The sequence below is a fragment of the Microtus oregoni genome, unplaced genomic scaffold, assembly GCF_018167655.1.
Source record: "Microtus oregoni isolate MIOR12 unplaced genomic scaffold, Mior012 000025F_ref0000491, whole genome shotgun sequence".
Taxonomy (NCBI): Eukaryota; Metazoa; Chordata; class Mammalia; order Rodentia; family Cricetidae; genus Microtus; species Microtus oregoni.
The window spans coordinates 21,570,165-21,593,562 of NW_024543084.1; the positions used below are offsets into that span (position 1 = coordinate 21,570,165).

The 23,398-nt window shown below is 38.8% G+C and overlaps 1 protein-coding gene across 3 annotated transcripts in view; it reads left to right on the forward strand.

Moving 5' to 3' along the window:
* Nucleotides 1–23,398, forward strand: part of Nr6a1 (nuclear receptor subfamily 6 group A member 1) — a 163,209-nt gene that overhangs the window by 23,783 nt on the left and 116,028 nt on the right. For all 3 annotated transcript variants that reach the window (XM_041674742.1, XM_041674743.1, XM_041674744.1), the window contains exon 3: nucleotides 11,202–11,246. In XM_041674742.1, the coding sequence (XP_041530676.1) occupies nucleotides 11,202–11,246 (45 nt within the window). The remainder of the gene's footprint in view (nucleotides 1–11,201; nucleotides 11,247–23,398) is intronic.

A 23,398-nucleotide genomic window follows, 5' to 3' on the forward strand; every position in this document is an offset into this window, starting at 1 on the left:
GTTATTTGAAGAATGTATCTTCTCTTAACAGTAAGGATGATAATCTTTCTTGTGACATTTTCATTTTCATTTGCTAGTACTGTTTGATGGCCAGATCTATGCATTTAATAAAAAGTTGTTTTCTGAAAATTTTGTTTAAAGCAGACCCCTCCCTTGCTCAGTTCTCCATCCTCCTGTGAAACTAGCAGCAAACAGTGTAGCATTTGTATATTCGCAACTGTATATTCAAAACTACCAACCTTAGCTCACTCCCTCCTCTTCCTTTTTCCAAGACACAGGGTCTCTCTATGTAGCAATGGCTGGGCTGGAACTTACTGGTAGACCAGGCTGGCCTTGAACTCACTGAGATCTTCTTTCCTATGCCTCCTGGGTACTGGGATTAAAAGTGTGAGCCAGTATACTGAGCAAAAACATTTGAAGTAGTAATTGTCATAGTTTATTTAAAGGAGTTATATTACTTATTTTGTCATTGCTGTAACAAAAGAAGCTTATTGAGGGATATGCCAGTCTTTGGTTACAGTTTTATGGTCCAATTCCTTATGACAGAGGTGATAGTGGCTGCTGGAGCAGATCTGGTTTTGCCGCAGGATTGTGAAGCAGTCATACTTATGTCTGTATTCAGGAAGGAGATGAGACAGGAATGCTAAGTGCTCAGTGCTCTTTGTACATTTATTGAGTTTGGGTCCCCAGCATGTCGAATTGTGCTGCCCACATTAAGGGTTGGTTTACTCTCAGTTAAAGCCTTCTGTAAATGTCCTCTAAGACATGCAGAGGTTTGTCCCTTAAGTGGTTATGATTATAAATCCTTCAAGTTAGCAATGAAGGTCAACTATCACAGTCAAGGTCAAGCATTACAGAGGCCAGATTGTTTTCTCCCCTGTTCCTTCTTTCCTCTTGTTCTGTCCTTTTCTCCCTTCCATTTTCTCCTTTCCCCTCCCTCCTCTATCTTCCCCTTCTCTTTCCCTCCTGTTCTCTCCTCCCTTCCCTTCTCTTCCTCCTTCCCTCCTCTTCATTTTTCTCCCTCCCTCCCTCCCTCCTTCCCTCCCTTCCTCTCTCTGTGTATATATATACCTGTGTTTGGGCAGGTATGGACTCACATGGCTGTACCTGCACTTGCAGGCCAATTGGTTGCAATTTGCTATTTGCTACTCACATAATGATAATAGTAATAATAATAATTATTATTGTATCTTTATAATAATGATAATTATTACTATAGGAATCCTCACTGATCCTGTTTTTCAAGACTCTGTAAGTTTTGATAAAAACTATTTAAATTTCCTGTGCTCCCAATTTGTGGCATGAAATATTCTAGGACATGGTTATAGTTGTTACAGAAATAAAACATGAGTGTCTGCTGTGTATTAACTTTATTTTGCTATATGTTAAGAGATCACATGATAATTTAGATTTAATATTTATGAGACAGTCTAGAGTTACCATCTCATTCTAGAACTTTTAAAGGGTCCTGGGGCTAACTGACCAGTATGTTATTAAGTAAATAATGAAGCTTATCTTTCACTCATGAGCTAATATCATCCCTGAGAATATGGACCTTTTTATATATTTTCCCCCTATACTTTAAAATAAGTATTTATTCATGTATGTTCAACTATTACTTTATTGTCAAGCAAATAAGTCCATGATATTTATCAAATGGCAGGGAATTAGATTTGCTTTTTAAAAAAACATTAATTAATTGTGTCTATAGGGGGTTGTGCATGCCACAACATGCATGTGGCTATCAGAGGACAACTTGTAGGAGTTAGTTAGTTCTCGCCTTCTACCATGTGTATTCTAGGGATCAAACTTAGGTTTGGCAGCTCAGCAGTCCTAGTCATGGCTCTTTGAAATTCACAAAAGTCAGAATCGGTTTTATATTATGACCACACACTTAGGGTCAGCACACTGTTTTGACTCTTGTCATTTTCTTATGATTAACCTTGGGAGGAAGAAGAGCTAACTTCAGTTATTTTCTTTTTTTTTTTTTTAATATTTATTTATTTTTATTATACATACAATATTCTGTCTGTGTGTATGTCTGCAGGCCAGAAGAGGGCACCAGATATCATTACAGATGGTTGTGAGCCACCATGTGGTTGCTGGGAATTGAACTCAGGACCTTTGGAAGAGCAGGCAATGCTCCTAACCACTGAGCCATCTCTCCAGCCCCCTTCAGTTATTTTCTTGAGTCATGGTCCTGTCATAGAACACCTTGTCATCACTTAGGAGGTACTAAGAAATTCTGCAAGCAGACTTTTGTGTGACTATGCAGAAAGCATACCAAATAATTTAAAGCTGAATGAAACACTGCTTTTCTTTGCTCCAGGCCCAGTTCTTAGCCTCAGATTGCACAAATGATTAACTTTAGTTCTTGCCTTCACATATTAGGAATATATTAAAGATACTTAGAAAGATAGTTTTCAGACTTCGAAATAGCATCCAATTCTGCATTTACTAAAAGCTCATGCCATTTATTGAGAGATTGTGGATTAAGTAATCCTACTTCTGTTACATATTTGCTCCCTTACTGAATATGGTGGTTTTTACAGACTTCTCCATTTCGTGAGAGTAGACATGATTTTTTGGGTTTTTTGCTTTGTTTTGTTTTGAGACCAGGTCTTTCTGTGTAACAGATCTGACTGTCTTGAATTATAGAGTAGTCTGGCCTTGAATTCACAGAGATCCGCCTCTTCTTCCTTAGTGCTGGGATTAAAGGCGTGCACCACCAGCACCTGGCAAGTAAACATGATTTTATATATCACTGTAGAATGGGAGTTACCTAAAATGACTTTTCTTTTAAAGGTACTTTAAAATGTACTTCGTGTATATGGGTAATATTCTCAGTTCCTACATCATTTTTGTGAAGCTAGTACTTTTCTTTTGCTCTTGTCTTTGAAAAACATGTAAGGATCTAATTATAATCTATTGACAAAAGTAAAATTATGATCTCAGTCTGTATTAGTTTTGGGCCTTGACTCTGTCAAATTAAGAAGCTGTAAGATTGAGATGGGTGGGCCTGGAGAGATGACTCAGAGGTTAAGAACACTGATTGCTCTTCTGGAGGTCCTGAGTTCAGTTCCTAGCAACCACATGATGGCTCAGACCTTTTTGTAATGAGATCTGGTGCCCTCTTCTGGCATGCAGGCAGAATACTGTATACATAATAAATAAATCTTAAAAAATAAAATTGAGATGGACTGTGTATTTGATTGTGATGTTTTATTTTCCTTTTTTTTAAAGACAGGGTCTCTCTTTGTACCCTGAATTGTCTTGAATTCACTATGTAGTACAGTCTGGCCTCAAATTCAAAAGTAATCCTTCCCCTTCCCCAGAATACTTGGATTATAGGTGTGTCCTACCAGATTTAGCCTGATAATAATGATGATGATAGTGATGGTGATGATAATGATTATGATGTTATTATGATTTGTTTTTATTTTTAATTATGTGTATGCATCTGTGTATACCTGCATGTCAGTGTGGGTGGCCATGAAGGTCAGTTGAATCCCTTGGAGTAGCTAGAATACTTATAGGCGATTGTGAGTCACCTCACGTGGGTGCTGAATATTTAACTCAGGTCCTCTGTAAAAGTAGGAAGCATCTAAATCATCTTACCAGGCCCCTGATTAAGTATTGTTGATACAGCAGTTTCTGTTGATTTCTAACTAGAAGGAATAATATTTTCTATGTTACTATCTTTACATATTAGATTGAGAATATTAGAGCTTTCTCTTTATTGTATCTCTGGAATTTAGGGATGCTAATGTCTTCCCACTATGAATTCCTAGTGGGAAAAGTCAGTTTCTATTTTATTGTGACAGCCCACCTTTACAGTTGATTTCCAGTTGTGCTTGGCAGTGGTTCTAGATAGCAGATTTGGGACAACAGATGGAATGTTGGAACTAGTTAGGGGAGGACTCACTTTATCTGCTAGGTGTTGTTTTACCTTTTCTGTGGTAGAGCAGATGGGCAGCCATGCTTCAAATATGAGCTGGTGTTCACATTCTGGCTCCTTCCTACAATTCCTGGACTTCCTAGAGTCCAATGTTATGACTCAGGTTCAGGCTAAGTTCATTTCTACAAGAAGTGCCCTGTACTGTGTCCTTTGCATAAACCTGGGTACAAGGGCAGTCAGAGGTCAAGAGAAGTTCAAAACAGCATAACCTTTCTGTGCTATTTCCAAATAACCCCAGTCTGCATAGCTCCCTGAGTTTTCCCTCAGCTGCTGTGTTTGCCGTGTAGTTGTAAAACTCAAAAGAACAAGGGCTGACTTGATAACAAGGAAAATTAGAGAAAAGAAGTCATTGTTGCCTAATACAGGAGAAATAAGTGATTTATGTCTGGGGGCCAATTAAGCTATAAAACAGTAAAGGGACCTGTGATTTCAAGACAGTGCTTGCTCTGATGTCTGTCCTGTAGACCAGAGGCTCCCAATAAAGGCTGTCAGCTGTCTAAGCTAAATTATTAATTCCTTTCATGGCACTCTGGGATTGTAAACATCCCGTAATACAAGGAAACAATTGGTCCTGCTCAGTTATGGGGCAGACAGAGGGTGAAAGGGTAAATGGTTGGATTCAACATCAATTCCTTCTCTGGAGTCCAATTTTTGTCTCTTAATCCTGAAGTTTTGGCCTGTATGAAGTCTGTTCCTCATCTTGTGCTGTGATCCTAAAATAATCATTTAAAAAAATTGAAAATACTTTCATTTGGTTTACAAAGTTGAAGTTGATTTTTTTTTTTTTTTTTGTATCTGCTTGCTTTTTGTATGATGTCCAAAGATTATGACTCAAAAGAAAAGAAGCCACTTGCAGTTAGACAGATCGGAATCTTTTTTGGCATTTTTTTTTTTCTGTCCCAGACAGTTGAGGTTACTGGTATAGTTGAATTAGTAGAAACTTGTGTTTTTCTTTAAAACATTAAGATGAAAAAAAAAATAAAAAAAAAACATTGAAATGAAAACACAGGAATCTCTAATCTTGCCACTCAGAAATAAACATTGTTTTTCATTTGAGAGCAACCATTCTAAGTTTGTGTTTGAGATAATCTTTTAAATTATTAATAATCATAACATCTATGTATTTTTGTTCTCATTTTCCCCTTATACATGTAGAACATTGGCCCCAAGTCATGAGACATTTATGTTAATAAATATTTTTAATGGCAGTATGGCAACTTCTTTGAATGGTGGAATAGCTTTGGCATGGTCTATTTAGCCATTCTCTTATTCCTGGGCATTCAGATGGTTTCTACTTTTCCTACACTATAAACAGTGCCACAGAGGACATGTTCTATAGTTCATAAGTCCACATTTCAAATGAAGTGCTTCAGTTTTTTGTATAAGCAAAAACTTCTGAATTAAGGAAGAAAAAACACGATCAGGGGCTGGGGAGATAGATGATTAGACTTCTTTAGAGGACCTGGATTTAGTTTCTAGCATCTTCATGGTGTCTCAAAACTATCTGTAATTACAGTTTCAGGGGATCTGATCCCCTCTTCTGGCTTCTATAAGCAATGCTTAAATGTGTACAAAACCACACAGACACACCATACACAATACACATAGATACATAAATAAAAAAAGGAAGGCTCTAGCTCACTATCTTGCTCTATTACAATCTTGGCTAAATTATGTAATCTTTGTGTATTAGTTTTGTCATCTGAAAATTCGAACAAGAAAAGTATAAATTTTTTTAGTATAACAATTTTATTAGGCCTATTATGAGGATTAGGTGTAGTAATACATGTAAAGGGTTTAGAACAATGTTTAACTAATGGTAAACACTAATAAGTGTATGCTGTTATATTGTTAAAATTCATTGTATTCATGAAATATTGTAACTGTATTTTATTCATTAACCTATGTTTCATTTCTTTCCTATTTCCCCTACCTTTGGTTTTTTTTAAAGACAGGGCTTCTCAGGGGCTGGAGAGATGGCTCAGTGGTTAAGAGCATTGCCTGCTCTTCCAAAGGTCCTGAGTTCAATTCCCGGCAACCACATGGTGGCTCACAACCATCTGTAAAGAGCTCTGGTACCCTCTTTTGGCCTGCAGACATGCACACAGAATATTGTATACATAATAAATAAATAGATATTAAAAAAAAAGACAGGGCTTCTCTCTATAACCTTGACTGTTCTGCAACTCTCCATAGACCAGGCTGGCCTCGAACTCACAGAGAGCCGCCTGCCTCTGCCTCCCAAGTGCTGAGATTAAAGGTGTACACCACCACACCTGGCAATATAGCATAATTTTTTTTCATAACTTTTGATATTAGAAAGTATTGCAGGGTGCTGGAAAAATGGCTCAAAGGTTGAGAACGCCGACTGCTCTTTCAAAGGTCCTGAGTTCAATTCTCAGATCTGTTGCCCTCTTCTGGCCTGCAGGCATACATGCAGGCAGAATACATAATAAACAAACAAGTAATTAAATCTTAAAAAAATAAGAAGTGCAGGTGGTAGGGAGATGTATAAGTGGTTAAGAGCACTGGCTGCTCTTTCACAGGACCCAGGTTCAATTCCTTGCACTCACCTGGCAGGTCACGACCACCTGTAATTCCAGTTCCAGGGAATCTGATGCCTCTTCTGGCCTCTGCATACAGTGTGTATATGGTGCCCAAATATACATGCAGACAAAACACCGACAAACAAAAATAAACCCTAAAAAATAAAGGTGGGAGGATATGTCCAAACACTGTCTGCAGAGAATCAATTTAAAGTTGAATAATAGGTATCAAGGAAAGGAAAGGTAGCTGGGTAATAGTGGCGCACACCTGTAATCGCAGCACTTGAGAGGCAGATATGGAGACTTTTGTGAGCTTGAGGCCAGCCTAGTCTCTCAAAGCAAGTTCCAGGACAGCCAGAGCTTGTTATACAGATATGCAGAGAAACCTGTCTCAAAACACCAAAACAAGAACAACAAAAAACCCAAACTTTTTAATCTCATTTTTAATTTTTTGCTTATTTTTATTATTATTTATCTCATTTTTAAATCTATTTTTTATCTCATACTGTGTGTGTATATGTATAGAGATTAGGGTAAAACATTGGGTGTTGGACCTTACCTTTCACCTTGAGACACAGGGTCTCTTGTTGTTCAAACTTGTCTCTGCCTCCCATCGCTTGTAGGAGCAATTGAATTATAGATGCATGGGGATCTGAACTCAGATTCTCATGTTTGAATGGCAAGAAGTTTATTCACTTAGACTTTGTCCCAGCCTGAGAAATACAATTTATTGGGTGTTTCTTATGTGGCAGACACTGTATATATATGATTTCTGGTTACCATAAGTAATAACTGTCATATTAAAAAGTGCTTTACACTGTTTTTTTTTTTTTAAATACTTATAAAGACTAAACATTAAAGGAGTAAGTCACAAAACAAAACAATCCCACACCAATTTGGAATTATGATTAATAAAAGCGTTATTCATTTAAAGGGAAATAACTTACAGATCACCGTCCTAGACAACAGCTTCCTGCACGACCAGGAAAAGCGGCTGATAGCCAGATGTGGAATCCAAAACAAGCAAGAGAGCTAGCAAGAGGGCTGCTGCTGGTTATTTTTAACGCGAAAGATACCACACCCTAGTGGGCTGGTATCTCAAAGTCTATTGGCTGAAGGAGCAAAAGTAGCTCCTGCAGCAAAACATTCCATAGTTTTACATAAGAACTGTGACATCTGCTTAAGAACATGAAATGAACCAGGCGGCGCTGGCGCACGCCTTCAATCCTAGCACCCGGGAGGCTGAGGCAGGTGGATCTCTGTGAGTTCTAGGCCAGCCTGGTCTTACAAGAGCTACTTCCAGGATAGGCTCCAAAGATACAGAGAAACTGTCTCAAAAAAAAAAAAAAGACAACCAACTGACCACCACCACCAACAAATCCGTGAAATGACTTATTCCAGGGATTCCATAAAGTGTGGCTGCAGAGCCCTGTTTAACTGGTCTGCCCTGTCTGTAACCTGTATTTTGATGAGTTTCAGATGCTAGTGGTGAGGCTGAGGAAGTATCTCAGTGACAGAGCCTTTAGCTAATGTGTGCAAGGTCCTTGTATGATCATCTTCATTATCATGATCATCATCATTATTGGAGACATGGTCTCTGTGTAATTCTGGCTGGCCTGGAACTGGCTTTTTGTAGAACTCACAGAGATCCTCCTGCCTCTGCCTCCCAAGTACTGGGATTAAAGGTGCACACCACCACTACCCGACTTGTATTTTCTGTGTGTGTGTGTGTGTGTGTGTATCTATGTATATGTGTTTTTCTATATGTATATATGAAGAGTTAAAGACAGTTTTATTTAGTCTTACTATGTCACCCTGGCTGGTTTAGAACTCATTTTGTATTCCTGGCTGGCCTTGAACTCAAAATCTGCCTGTTTCTGTCTGAATGCTAAGGTTAAAGGCATGTACAACCATACCCAGTTCAGCATAATGATTTATAACATATATGATGGTTGTTTTCTCTTTGTATGTCTGTATGTGTATGGTTTTTCATGTTAGGGTTTCTCTGTGTAACAGCTCTGGATGTTCTGGAACTCACTTTTGTGAACCACGCTGTCCTCAAACTCACAGAGATCTGCCTGCTTCTACCTCCTTAGTGCTAGGTTTAAAATTGTGCACTACTACGCCCAGCTGTGATTTTTATTTTTTATTTGTGTGTGTGTGTGTATATGTGTTTTGGTGTGTGAAAGAATAAGGCAATGATGTGTTATTTTAGCATCTTTTGCATTATAGGATGATTTTGGATACAAACTGGAAGAATTCACTGTTAAATTAAGGCCTCTCAAAGAGGTTTTTTTTTCTCTAGCTTATGTTCAGGACTTCATGAGACAGGTTCTTTAGGAGACAGGCTCTTTCCTGAAGCAAATTAAGAAACTTTTACAAGTCTCCAGTTTTTCCTTAATGTCTCCTCTGCAACATTCAGTGATTAGGTGGCGCGTGGCATTAGTACTTTCCCGTGCTTCTAAAGCTCCAGTTCAGTATGCTGCATCATTGCTGGTTCAGGTCTTTTGGTGGGAAGTGTTTTCTGATAAGGATTCATAAGAATTGTTTTGAACAAGGTGGGGTGTGATGCAATTGCGAACATAGGCTGAACCTCCATTCCCTTGACTTCTGTTGCTGTTTCAGAGTTTATACTGACTTGTAGGCATTCTCTGGGGAGCCAAGAGTTTAGCATTTCTTTACAATTGATGCCAAGATAGTTACATTCAAAGTCAATTGTTAGTTATTCAGTTGTCATGGATGTCTGTCATTATCTGATGGTATAGGGAAAGCTAAAACACTTAAGCCTGGATTTTTTTTTTTTTTTTAAGATTTATTTATTATATACAGTATTCTCAGTATTCTGTCTACAGGCCAGAAGAGGGCACCAGATCTCATTACAGATGGTTGTGAGCCACCATGTGGTTGCTGGGAACTGAACTCAGGACCTTTGGAAGAGCAGGCAGTGCTCTTAACCGCTGAGCCCCTTAAGCCTGGAAATTTAAGATGGATGACCAAGAAAGAATGTAAAAAAAAATCTGAGGTTAGATTGTAGCAATTATTTTTTTCTGTGGGAGCAGTCTTGTGACAGTTTGAAATGTGTGTGTGTGGGGGGGGGCGGGGATGGGCTGGGCTATATCTGCCAAAGCAAGTGTGTGAAGGTCAGAGGACAACCATGTGGAGTTGATTCTTTCCTTCTGGCTTTTTTTTTTTAAAAGATTTAATTATTTTTATTATATATACAATATTCTGCCTGCATGTATTCCTGTGGGCCAGAAGAGGACACCAGATCTCATTACAGATGGTTGTGAACCACCATGTGGTTGCTGGGAATTAAACTCAGGACCTCAGGAAGAGCAGCCAGTGCTCTTAACCTCTGAGCCATCTCACCAGCACCCGGCTCCTTCTGGCTTTAGGTGGATTCCAGGGATCATTCTCATGTCATCAACCCTATGTGTCATGTGCTTTTACCCACTGAGCCATCTCTCTGGCCCTCATATTTAAAAAGAAAAAAGCTGAAAATGGCTGTTTTAATTCCATACCTTGGTATCAGAATGCATGAGAATCTTTCACTTTAGGGATTTTCCCTTTGAGGATGTTGCTGGCCTCTAACTCAAAGTGATCTGCTCATCTGCCTTCTAGGTGCTAGATTTAAAGGATTGCACTTCCACCCACCTCATAATTTTAACTTTTTAAAGTAAGAGTTTTGCATGATTAAGAAAAATGGAATATATTTTAAAAAGAATTTAGCTTACTTTTCAGCTGACAAGTTTTTGAAACTATTCTGCCAAATCAAGCCTTAGCTCCAGCTTCCCACTTAGAGCATAGGTTTTTTTATTCAGATTATATGCATTCATACTCCTTTACCCCAGGTGTATGTGTGTGTGTGTTGAGAAAGGATATCCTATGTTGTCACAGTTGGCTTTAACTCAAGATTATTTTATTGCTTTAGCCTCCTGAGTGCTAGAATGACATGTGTCAGTCACTGTACCAGACCAGAATTCTCTTATCTTGAAATTGCTTTGTGGAAGGGATACTCTAAAAGCCTAGAATAGGTCAGTGAGATGGCTCAGCCCCATAAAGTGAAGCTTGAGTTAATACTTGCAAGAATCAATTGAGGGTGACCTAGGTGGCAACAGATGCTGGTGGTCTCTGTGATTTCAAGGCCAGCCTGTTCTATTTAGTTAGTCTTAGGCCAGCGTGAGCCACACAGAAAGATGCTGTCTCTTAAATAAATAAATGTTGAGTAGCTTATTAGGATGCATGGTGCAGTAGAAAATAAGTGAACTATAATCCCAGAACTTGGAAGGTAGAGGCATGAGAATCAATAGTTCAAGATCGTCTTGGGATGCACAGTAAATTCCAACCTGAAATACAGGAGACCCTTTGTTGAAAAGAAAAGAAAAGAAAAGAAAAACATGGGTGACAGTTTGCATGCTGATCTTTGCTACTTCTTGTGAAGCCTGGTTTCTTCATAAAGCTGTAACAGCCACCACTAGGTGTCACAGTAAACAAGACTGAAATGTGCAAGTAAAGTTTCTACTTCTTTGTTAATATTTACTGAGCACTTAGTGCATTATATCATTAAAGTATTATCTTGTTTAATTTGTTAATATTTACTGAGCACTTAGTGTATTATATCATTAAAGTATTATCTTGTTTAGTTTTCCTGCAGCTCTATGAAGTTATTCTCAACTCTAGTTCTTTCTGTTTTGCAGATGGGGAGACTGACAGTTTAACACTTGGCCAAGGTCACACACCTGGTAAGTGGTGGAGCTGCTCTATGTGATCCCAAAGCCATTGTTCTTTGTATCTTTTTAAAATTGATATATGAAATTTTCATACAAGGAAATGCTCCTATCTGCAGTGTAAATCGAAGCAGTTTTCACCATTGTAGTTCCACTTCAAAATTCCCTATGCTTTTTCCCCTTTGATTCCTGAGGCGTATTGTACTGACAGTATCGCAGGTAGTTCGTCTGTTGACACCTGGGCTGGTCCTAGTTTAGTGCAGATAAAGCAGCTATAAGAGATGACGTAGAGGTTAAGAGCACAGCCTGCTCTTCCAAAGGCTCTGAGTTCAATTGTCAGCAACCACATGGTGGCTCACAACCTTCTGTAGTGAGATCTGGTGTCTTCTTCTGGCCTACAGGCATGCATACAGGCAAAACAATGTATGCTTAATAAATAAATTTCTTACACAAAATTTTGTATACATTTTGTATATTGATCCTCTAAAGCATAGTAGAAATTGGTGGTTTATATGGTAGGTAGATACACATTAAAATTTTTATAGAGTAGCCAGTTTTCCAAAATGTTTTTATGTTTTATAGTTCTAATAGCATATGAATTTCTATTTCATATGTTTGCAAGTAATTGATATTGTCAGGGTTTTAATTTTTGTAACTCTAGTGAGCATTGTGATGGGAAGGTATGTTTTTAGCCAGCATCTCCTCAATGGCCATTTATATTGGTTACTGTGTTATATACCTACTGGCTATTCATATGTCATCTCTTTAAATGGTTCAAGTCTTGAACATTAGAAACATTAAGTTCTTTTTTACTTCTTGCATGTTGACATTTTTATATTCTGGATGTCATATGGTATATGTGGTATTCATATTTTCTCCTGGCCTTTTTTTCCTTTTCATTTTTACCATATTTTAAAATGAATATCTTTTTTTTTTTTAAATTAACTGTTGCCATGTGGGTGCTGGGAATTGAACCCAGGTCCTTTGGAAGAGCAGCCAGTGCTCTTAGCCACTGAGCCATCTCTCCTCACTAAAAATTCTTAGTATAACCAAATTCCATTTTCTTTTAGGAACTATGACATTTACTTACTTACTTACTTACTTATTTATTTATTTATTTATTTATTTCCCAGCACTCTGGGATTAAAGGAGTACGCCACCATTGCCCGGCAAAACTTAAACATTTTATTTTATTTTTTGGTTTTTGTAGCTCTTGTAGACCAGGCTAGCCTTGAACTCACAGAGATCTGCCTGCCTCTGTCTCTTCAACTGCTGGGATTAAAGGTATATACCACCACCACTGGCGAATCTATGGATTTTTGTATTTTCTTTCATTAATCCTTTCGAATCTTTTCATCAAAGCCATGGTGTCCTCAACTTTGTGGCTTTATAATAAACAGAGTATTGATAAGCTACCCCCATTCTTCTTTCCAAAGTTATTTTGGCTTAGTTTTTTTTTTTCTTTCAAAAAACTATTCCATATAAAGTTTAGAGTCAACTTATTTGAAAAAAAAAAAACTAAAAATTTTGGTGAGTTTTTAAAATTGATTTGCACTGATTCCATCAAAAGAATTGTCTTTTTTTCTTTTCATTGCTAGGTAAACTAAGAAGCTTTGCCTGTGAGGCAAAGTGCTTTATCACTGTGTTCTGTCCCTGGCTCAAACTACCACCTTAACAACAGCAGGGCTTCTAATCCTTGCATTTAGTTTGTCCTTTTTCTAAATGCAGTATCTTTACTTTTTCTCTTTAATGTTTTAAATGGATTAATGTTGACATCTTGTTTTACTTTAAAATTATTTCCATTTTGCATTTTAATGCTATTATGAATCAGACTGGTTTTAAAGTTTATTTGCCAAATTGTTGCAATTCAATTGATTTTGTGTATTGAGTTTGTATTGAATTTACTAGTTCTGGTAGTCACCTAAAACAATAAATCTGTTGGGACTTTTGTGTGCACAACTATGAATAAAGACAGCCATATGTTTTCCTTTTTGATGTTTATGGTGTTTGTTTTTCATACTGTACTGGCTAAGATTTCCAATATAATAGTAGGTAGAAACAATGGCAATGATATTCTAGTCTCGTTCTTATTCTTAGGTGGAAGGATTTCAATTTCCATGATCAAATACAATGTTAATTTTTTAATCTTTTTCTTTCTTTTTTTCTTTTTGGTTTTTCTAAGACAGGGTTTCTCTTACTCTATAGCTTTTGGAGCCTGTCCTAGAACTCTCTCTGTAGAATAGGCTGTCCTCAAATGCACAGAGCTCTGCTTGCCTCTGCCTCCCAAGTGCTGTGTGCACCACCACCACCACCAGCCAGATCTTTTTATTACAGTTTTCATTGTGTGCATGCAGATGTGTGTAATTATACCTGTTTTTTTTGTATAGCTCCTGGTGGCCTTTAGTAAGTACACCATGTAGCTCAGCTGGCCTCGAGCTCATAAGTTGTTCTGCTTCTGCCTCTTTAGTTCTGGAATTACTGGCACCTAATACCATGTCTGGTTCTCCTTTGTGTGTGCATATATACATATGCACGTGTGAGTGTGTGTGTGTGTGTGTGTGTGTGTGTGTGTGTGCTGTGATTAAAGGCGTGCACCACCACCGCCTGGCCAGTTCTTTACCTTTATAGATATCCCTATTAGTGGAATCATAGTATTTGTCTTTTTGTTTTTAACATTTCACTTAGCATAATGCTTTCCAGATTTATCTGTAGCAGTCTTTCTTTTAGGCCTCAAACTAGCTCCCAAATCATGACACAGAGACTTATTAGTTTATGAATGCTCGGCCTTATCTTAGCTCTTATTTTCATCTGTTCTCTTTATCTACATTTTGCCTTGGGGATTTTTTTTTATAAGAATGTTTTCTGTTCTTTTATTGTATTTATTAGGTATACAATATTCTGTCTGTGTGTGTGCCTGGAGGCCAGAAAAGGGCACCAGACCTGTGAGCCACCATGTGGTTGCTGGGAATTGAACTCAGTACCTTTGGAAGAGCAGACAATGCTCTTAACTGCTGAGCCATCTCTCCAGCCCCAGCCTTGGGGATTTTTACCTTTTTCTTTCTGTATGTCCTACTTTCCTGCTTTATTGTGTCTCTGATTGGCAACTGGCTGGCAGCTGGCTGGTTTTTGGTTCCAGGCATGTCCCTGTCTTTCTCCCTCATTTTTTTTTTCTCCTTCCTTTCTCCCTCCCTCCCCCTTCCTTTCTCTTTCTCCTGGATTTCCCTTCCTACTTAATTCTCTTTGCCTGCCAGCCCCGCCCATCCTTTTGCTGCCTAGCTATTGGCTGTTCAACTCTTTATTAGACCAATCAGGTGCCTTAGACAGGAAAGGCGAAACAAATGCAACACATCATTACATAATTAAGAAAACACAGCATAAACAAATGTAACACACCTTTACACAGTTAAAGTAATATTCTGCAGCTTAAACAAATGTAACATCTTTACATAGTTAAAATAATATTCTACATTTACCCATATTGTTGTATGATATATTAGAATTCATTTATTGTTTTATGGCTGGATAATGTTACTTTGTATGTATATATCGTATTTTATTATTTACCAGTTTGTAGATGTTTGGTTTTGTTCAGCTTTTGATCTATTGTGAGTTGTCTTGTTATGAACATGGGTGTACAAAAGTGTATTTCTGAGTTCCTATTTTAATTTTTTTTGCATCGATAACCAGAGTGGGATTGCTGAACCATGTGATAATTATGTTTTCTATTTTTGAGTAACTGCTGTTTTGTTTTTTAATTTTATGTAACTTTTTTATTTTTTTAGATTATATTTCCCTTTTCTTCCTCCGAATCCTCTCATGTACCACCTTCCACTGTCTATCAAATTTATAGCCTTTTTTCATTCTTATTATGTATACATGTTTGTGTATATGCTGTATTGTTTTCAATACCAGAATCACCATTTTATGTTATTACTAACATGTATAAAAATCCCAAGCTGGGTAGTGGTGGCAGAGGCAGGAGGATCTCTGTGAGTTCAAGGCTAGACTGGTTTACAGAATGGGACAGGCTTCAAAGCCACACTGAGAAACCCTGTATTGAAAAACCAAAACACAACAACAAAAAACCCATAATGTACCTAGTTTATTTTCTATTCTTCTCATAAATCTTGATAATTCCAGCGTGGTTCAGAAGTCCAAATTCCTTCTTAGAGAATTAGGCAAACTCTTGAATAAGAGCAAACTGCACATTCCCAAGGTCACAGATTCACAATTCCACCCAAAGGAGAGGAGCAGGGGCGGAGAAAGAAGAGAAGATCAAAGTAAGAGGAAAGCCTGACAAGACAAGTGTTTAAGCTCTGTATCTCTTTATGGGGGCACCTGGGTTGTAATATGATATAAACTCAAAGGCATTTGCATAGTCCCACCCTAGTCTTTCAGGTTTCAGCATACACAACCTCTTTTTTGGACTGGCTCTGCTTGTTGCTTATAGTTTTGGTTTTTTGAGACAGGGTTTCTTTGTAGCCCTGCCTCTCCTGGAACTCACTCTGTAGAACAGGCTGGCCTCAAACTTACAGAGGTTTGCCTGCCTCTGCCTTCCTAGTGCTGAGATTAAAGCTGTGCTCCACCAATGTCCGGCCTGTTTTTTCTTTATATTACATATTTGATGTTATTTTTTACATATGGTGTGAAGTAATATTTAGCTTATTTTGTATATGGACATTGTTTTTCTAGTTCTGTATTGAAAAAGTTTCTTTCCCTATAAAATTTGGAAAAAGTTGACAAAAACTTACTTAAACCTGCGTATCATGTACAAGGCTCTAGGTTTGATCCCCAGCAGTACAAAAAAGAAAAAAAAACTACACACACAAATATTTGAACAAATACCCGTATTCTGTTGTCCAGTTTGTTGTCATGTCTGTAGCATACTTTTTCTTTTCTTTCTTTTTCTTTTTTTTTAGGTAAGTACTTTTTCACTCTGTGTATCCCCCTGCCACTGCCTCCTGAGTACTTGCATTAAAGGTGTAGCCCACGGCAAATTTTTTATTTATTTTTTATTGAAAAAAAATTTCCGCCTCCTTCCAGCCTCCCACTCCTCTCCCCCTTCTCCCACTCCTCTCCCCCTCCCTCTTCAGTCTGAAGAGCAGTCAGGGTTCCCTGCCCTTTGGAAAGTCCAAAGTCCTCACCCCTCCATCCTGGTCTAGGAACATGAACATCCAAACTGGCTAGGCTCCCACAAAGCCAGAACATGAAGTAGGATCAAAACCCAGTGCCATTGTCCTTGGCTTCTCAGCAGCCCTCATTGTTCACCATATTCAGAGAGTCCGGTTTTATTCCATGCTTTTTCAGTCACAGTCTAGCTGGCCTTGGTGAGCTCCCAATAGATCAGCCCCACTGTCTCCCTGGGTGGGTGCACCCCTTGTGGTCCTGACTTCTTTGCTCATGTTCTCCCTTTTTCTGCTCCTCATTGGGACATTGGGAGCTCAGTCCGGTGCTCCAGTGTGGGTCTCTGTCTCTATCTCCATCCATCGCCAGATGAAGGTTCTATGGTGATATGCAAGATATTCATCAGTATGGCTATAGGATAGGGTCATTTCAGGTTCCCTATCCTCAGCTACCCCAGGAACTAACTGGGGACCTCGCCCTGGGCACCTGGGAGCCCCTCTAGGTCCAAGTCTCTTGCCAACCCTAAGATGGCTCCCTTAATTAAGATATGTGCTTCCCTGCCCTCCTATCCAACCTTCCTTTCTCCCAATCATCCCGTTTCCCCAAGTTCCTTCCATCCTCCCCTTCTCACTTTTCTCTCCCCATCTCCCCTTACCGCCCTCCCACCCCACCCCCAAGATCCCAATTTTTTTGCCCGGAAATCTTGTCTACTTCCCATAACCAGGAGGATAGCTATATGGTTTTCTTTGGGTTCAACTTCTTATTTAGCTTCTTTAGGATATCAAATTATAGACTCAATGACCTTTATTTATGGCTAGAAACCAATCATGAGTGAGTACATCCCATGTTCATCTTTTTGGGTCTGGGTTACCTCACTCAGGATAGTGTTTTCTATTTCCATCCATTTGCATGCAAAATTCGAGAAGTCATTGTTTTTTACCCCTGAGTAGTACTCTAATGTGTATATATTCCACACTTTCTTCATCCATTCTTCCATTGAAGGACATCTAGGTTGTTTCCAGGTTCTGGCTATTACAAATAATGCTGCTATGAACATAGTTGAACAAATGCCCTTGTCATATGATCGGGCATCTCTTGGGTATATTCCCAAGAGTGGTATTGCTGGGTTCAGGGGTAGGTTGATCCCGAATTTCCTGAGAAACCGCCACCCTGCTTTCCAAAGTGGTTGCACAAATTTGCATTCCCACCAGCAATGAATGAGGGTATCCCTTCCTCCACAACCTCTCCAGAAAAGGCTATCATTGGTGTTTTTGATTTTAGCCATTCTGACAGGTGTAAGATGATATCTCAAAGTTGTTTTGATTTGCGTTTTCCTGATCGCTAAGGAGGTTGAGCATGACCTTAAGTGTCTTTTGGCCATTTGAACTTCTTCTGTTGAGAATTCTCTGTTCAGATCAGTGCCCCATTTTTTAATTGGGTTAATTAGCATTTTAAAGTCTAGTTTCTTGAGTTCTTTATGTATTTTGGAGATCAGACCTTTGTCTGTTGCGGGGTTGGTGAAGATCTTCTCCCAGTCAGTGGGTTGTCTTTTTTTTGTCTTAGTGACAGTGTCCTTTGCTTTACAGAAGCTTCTCAGTTTCAGTAGGTCCCATTTACTCAATGTTGCCCTTAATGTCTGTGCTGCTGGGGTTATACCTAGGAAGCGATCTCCTGTGCCCATATGTTGTAGTGTACTTCCCATTTTCTCTTGTATCAGGTTCAGTGTGTTCAGATTGATATTGAGGTCTTTGATCCATTTGGACTTGAGTTTTGTGCATGGTGATAGATATGGGTCTATTTTCATTCTTCTACAGGTTGACATCCAGTTGTGCCAGCACCATTTGTTGAAGATGCTTTCTTTCTTCCATTGTATACTTTTAGCTCCTTTATCAAAAATGAGGTGTTCATAGGTTTGTGTGTTAAAATCCGGGTCTTCTATACAATTCCATTGGTCAACTTCTCTGTTTTTATGCCAGTACCACACTGTTTTCATCACTGTAGCTCTGTAATAGAGTTGGAAGTAATGCCTCCAGAAGTTCCTTTATTGTATAAGATTGTTTTGGCTATCCTGGGTTTTTTGTTTTTCCATATAAAGTTGATTATTGTCCTCTCAAGATCTGTGAAGAATTTTGTCTTACTGCTATTGCTAGAACTTCAAGCACTATATTGAAGAGGTATGGTGAGAGTGGACAGCCTTGTCGTGTTCCTGAGTTTAGTGGGATGGCTTTGAGTTTCTCTCCATTTAATTTGATGTTAGCTGTCGGCTTGCTGTAAATAGCTTTTATTATATTTAGGTTTGACCCTTGTATCCCTAATCTCTCCAATATTTTTATCACAAAGGGATGTTGAATTTTGTCAAGTGCTTTTTCAGCATCTAATGAAATGATCATATGGTTTTTTTCTTTCAGTTTATTTATATGATGGATTACATTGATAGATTTTCGTATGTTGAACCAGCCCTGCATCCCTGGGATGAAGCCTACTTGATCATAATGGATAATTTTTTTTTTTGGTTTTTTGAGACAGGGTTTCTCTGTGGTTTTGGAGCCTGTCCTGGAACTAGCTCTTGTAGACCAGGCTGGTCTCGAACTCACAGAGATCCACCTGACTCTGCCTCCCAAGTGCTGGGATTAAAGGCGTGCACCACCACCGCCCGGCCATAATGGATAATTTTTCTAATGTGTTCTTGGATTCGGTTTGCCAGTATTTTGTTGAGGATTTTTGCATAGATGTTCATGAGTTAGATTGGTGTATAATTCTCTTTCTTGGTTGAGTCTTTGTGCGGTTTTGGTATCAGAGTGACTGTAGCTTCATAAAAGGAATTTGGCAATGTCTCTTCTGTTTCTATATTGTGAAATACATTAAGGAGTATAGTATTAGGTCTTCTTGGAAGTTCTGGTAGAATTCCGCATTGAAACCATCTGGTCCTGGGCTTTATTTGGTAGGGAGGTTTTTGATAACCTCTTCTAATTCTTTGCGACTAACAGGTCTGTTTAGATTTTTCACCTGGTCCTGGTTTAACTTTGGTATATGGTATTTATCTAAAAAAGTGTCCATTTCTTTTACATTTTCCAGTTTTGTGGCATATAGGATTTTGTAGTAAGATCTAATGATTCTCTGAATTTCCTCTGTGTCTGTGGTTATGTCCCCCTTTTCATTTCTGATCTTAATGATTTGCATATTCTCTCTCTGCCGTTTGATTAGTTTGGATAGGGGTTTGTCAATCTTGTTGATTTTCTCCAGGAACCAGCTTTTTGTTTCATTGATTCTTTGTATTGTTTTCTGTGTTTCTATTTTGTTGATTTCAGTCCTCAGTTTGATTATTTCCAGTCTTCTACTCCTCCTAGGTGAGTGTGCGTCTTTTTTTTCTAGAGCTTTCAGGTGGGCTGTTAAGTCTCCTATGTGAGCTTTCTCTGTTTTCTTTAAGTGGGCACTTAGTGCTATGAACTTTCCTTTTAGGACTGCTTTCATAGTGTCCCATAAGTTTTAGTATGTTGTTTCTTTATTTTCATTGAATTCAAGGAAGACTTTAATTTCTTTCTTTATTTCTTCCTTGATCCAGGTGTGGTTCAGTAGTTGACTGTTTAGTTTCCATGAGTTTGTAGGCTTTCTTTGGGTAGCATTGTTGTTGAATTCTTACTTTAATCCATGGTGATCTGATAAGACACAGGAGGTTACTAATATTTTTTTGTAATTGTGGAAGTTTCTTTGTTACCCAGTATGTGGTCAATTTTCGAGAAGGTTCCATGAGCTGCAGAGAAGAAGGTATATTCTTTCCTATTTGGGTGGAATGTTCTATAGATGTCTGTTAAGTCCATTTGATTCATTACCTCCATTAATTCTCTTATTTCTCTGTTAGGTTTCTGTCTGATTGACCTGTCCATTGGTGAGAGAGGAGTGTTGAAGTCTCCTACTATTAGTGTGTGCGGCTTGATGGCAGCCTTGAGTTTTAGTAATGTTTCTTTTACGTACGTGGGTGCTTTTATATTAGGGGCATAGATATTCAGGATTTAGACTTCATCCTGATGAATTGTTCCTGTTATGAGTATAAAATGTCCCTCTCCATCTCTTCTGATTGATTTGAGTTTGAAGTCAACTTTGTTAGAAATTAGTATGGCCACACCTGCTTGTTTCTTAGGTCCATTTGCTTGATAAACCTTTTCCCATCCCTTTACTCTGAGTAGGTGCCTGTCTTTGTGGTTGAGGTGTGTTTCTTGTAAACAAGAGAATGTTGGATCTTGTTTTCGTATCCAATCTCTTAGCCTGTGCCTTTTTATAGGTGAGTTGAGTCCATTGACATTAAGTGATATTAATGACCAGTGGTTGTTAACTCCGGTCACTTTTTTAGTAGTAGAGTTTGTGTGTTTCCCTTCTTTGAGTTGTGCTGGTGAAGGGTCTCCAGATGTTTGAGTTATTGTGGTCATTGTTGGACTCCTTTGTTTGTGATTTTCCTCCTATTACTTTCTATAAGGCTGGATTTGTGGCTACGTATTGTTTAAATTTGTTTTTATCCTGGAAAATTTTGTTTTCTCCATTTATAGTGATCAAAAGCTTGGTTGGGTATAGTAGTCTGGGCTTGCATCCATGTTCTCTTACTTTCTGAAGTACATCTATCCAGGACCTTCTGGCTTTCATGGTTTCCCTAGAGAAGTCAGGTGTAAGTCTGATAGGTTTACCTTTATAAGTAACTTGACCTTTTTCCTTTGCCGCTCTTAATATTCTTTCTTTATTCTGTATGTTTTGTGGTTTGATTATTATATGGCGAGGAGATGTTTTTGTTTTTTTTTTGGTCCAGTCTATTCGGTGTTCTGTCTGCTTCTTGAACCTTCAAAGGAATATCTTTCTTTAGGTTGGGAAAGTTTTCTTCTATATTTTTTTTCAATATATTTTCTGGACTGTTGAGCTGTACTTCTCCTTCTTCTATCCTAATTATTCTTAGGTTTGGTCTATTTATTGTGTCCCAGATTTTCTGAATGTTTTGTGATGAGAATTTGTTGGTTTTGCTGTTTTCTTTGATCAGTGTGTTTATTTTCTCTATGGTATCTTCAGTGTCTGACATTCTTTCTCTATCTCTTGTAATCTGTTGGTAGTACTTGTCTTTGTAGTTCCTGTTCGTTTACCCAGATTTTCCATCTCCATCCTTCCCTCGGTTTGTGTTTTCTTCATTATTTCCATTTCATTTTTTAAGTCTTGAACTGCTTCCCTTACCTGTTTGATTGCTTTTTTTTGTTTCTCTTGGTTTTCTTGGGTATCTTTGAGCGATTTATTCATTTCCTCTACCTTTTTGTTTGTATTCTCTAATTGTTTATGGCAGTTTAAGTTCTTCTATTATTTTCATATAATTAACTTTTGAGTCGATTTCTTCTAATTCTTCTGGAGTAGGGTGTACAATTCCTATTTCGGGATCCCTGGATTCTGGTGATGTCATGTTGCCTTTCAGGTTGTTGTAGGAATTCTTGCATTGGCACCTTCCCATCTCTTCCTTCAAATGGAACCAGGAGAGGCCTGGTGTCTTGGTCCAGTCTTTGCTGTGACTGACTCTCTGGTTGTATCTCTTCAGTGTAGAAGCAGGAACCGTCCCGTCCAGATGGAGCTCCTTAGCACCAAAACATGGACGCCTGGTGGTCTCTGGTTTCTGATTCCTAGGGTGACCTTGAATTTTTAATCCTCTTGACTCCATCAAGTGCTGGATTGTAGCTATCTGAGGGAATAAAAAGATCCTGGTCACCTCCATTCTGATGCTGCAGCAATGCTCAGCACCGAGTGTCCAAGTATGGCTTTGTGACTCGAAGTGCTGCCAGCCTCCTGTGGGTCATTTTGTTCAGGTCTATTCCAAATAGCCACAGGACTCGAAGTTTGCTCCCTGGATGCATTAGACTCTTGCACAGAAGCTGGACTCCTGTGTCCCCTAGAGCATTGTTGGTCAAATAAAGCTCCATCAAGGTCTGGCTGGTACCCAGGATGAAAGAGAGGTCCTCACAGGCTTTTGATTTGAGGACACAGCTGTCCAGCCACAGCTTCTGGAGCCTGCAGGCTGGATGCCACAGTCCTTCTCCCAGCAGCTGCAGGTCCCTGTCTTCCAAGTCATTGAAGCTCAGGTCCAGCTCTCTGAGGCAAGTGTTGACCTGGAGCACACAGGCAATCCCTGTGCATGAGCTTTTATGGCTGTGTTTGTATATCTGTAGTCAACTTGGTTTTTTGTTTGTTTGCTTATTTGTTTATTGAAACAAGGTGTCTCTATCAGAGCCTTAACTGGCCAGAACTTGTTGTGAACACCATGAGGGCCTTTAGCTTGTAAGAGATCCCATCTGCTTCTTCTTCCCAAGTGCTGAGATTTAAGGTTTGTGCCAGTACGTCCAGTTTTTTTCCCCCTTTTTTTTGTGAAGAATCTTTCACTGTGTAGTCTGGACACTCTTGGAATTTGCAATCTTCTGAGCCTTTTAACTGCTAGGGTTGTAAGCATATGCCACGCCACCTAGCCTTTTTTTTTTTATTTTCAAGAAAAGTTTTTTTCCAGGCTTCCCTGGAACTCCCTCTGGAGAATGGCCTGGTCTTGAACAGAGATCTGCCTGCCTCTGCTTCCTGAATGTTGGGGTCAAAAGTATGTGCCAGCACTGCCTAGCTGGTGGTACTTTTTTTTTTCTTTTCCTTTTTCTTTTTTTAAATTATTATATATACAGTGTTCTGCCCAGAAAAGGGCACCAGATCTCATTACAGGTGGTTGTGAGCCACCATGTGATTGCTGAAAATTGAACTCAGGACCTCTGGAAGAGCAGGCAGTGCTCTTAACCTCTGAGCCATCTCTCCAGCCCCATGGTGGTACTTTTCTTATGAGCATGTCCGTGTGTTTAAATACAGTTTCAGCTGCTGGGCGGTGGTGGCTCACGCCTTTAATCCCAGCACTCGGGAGGCAGAGGCAGGCGGATCTCTGTGAGTTGAGACCAGCCTGGTCTACAAGAGCTAGTTCCAGGACAGGCTCCAAAGCCACAGAGAAACCCTGTCTTGTAAAACCAAAAAAAAAAAACAATTTCAGCATTTTTTTT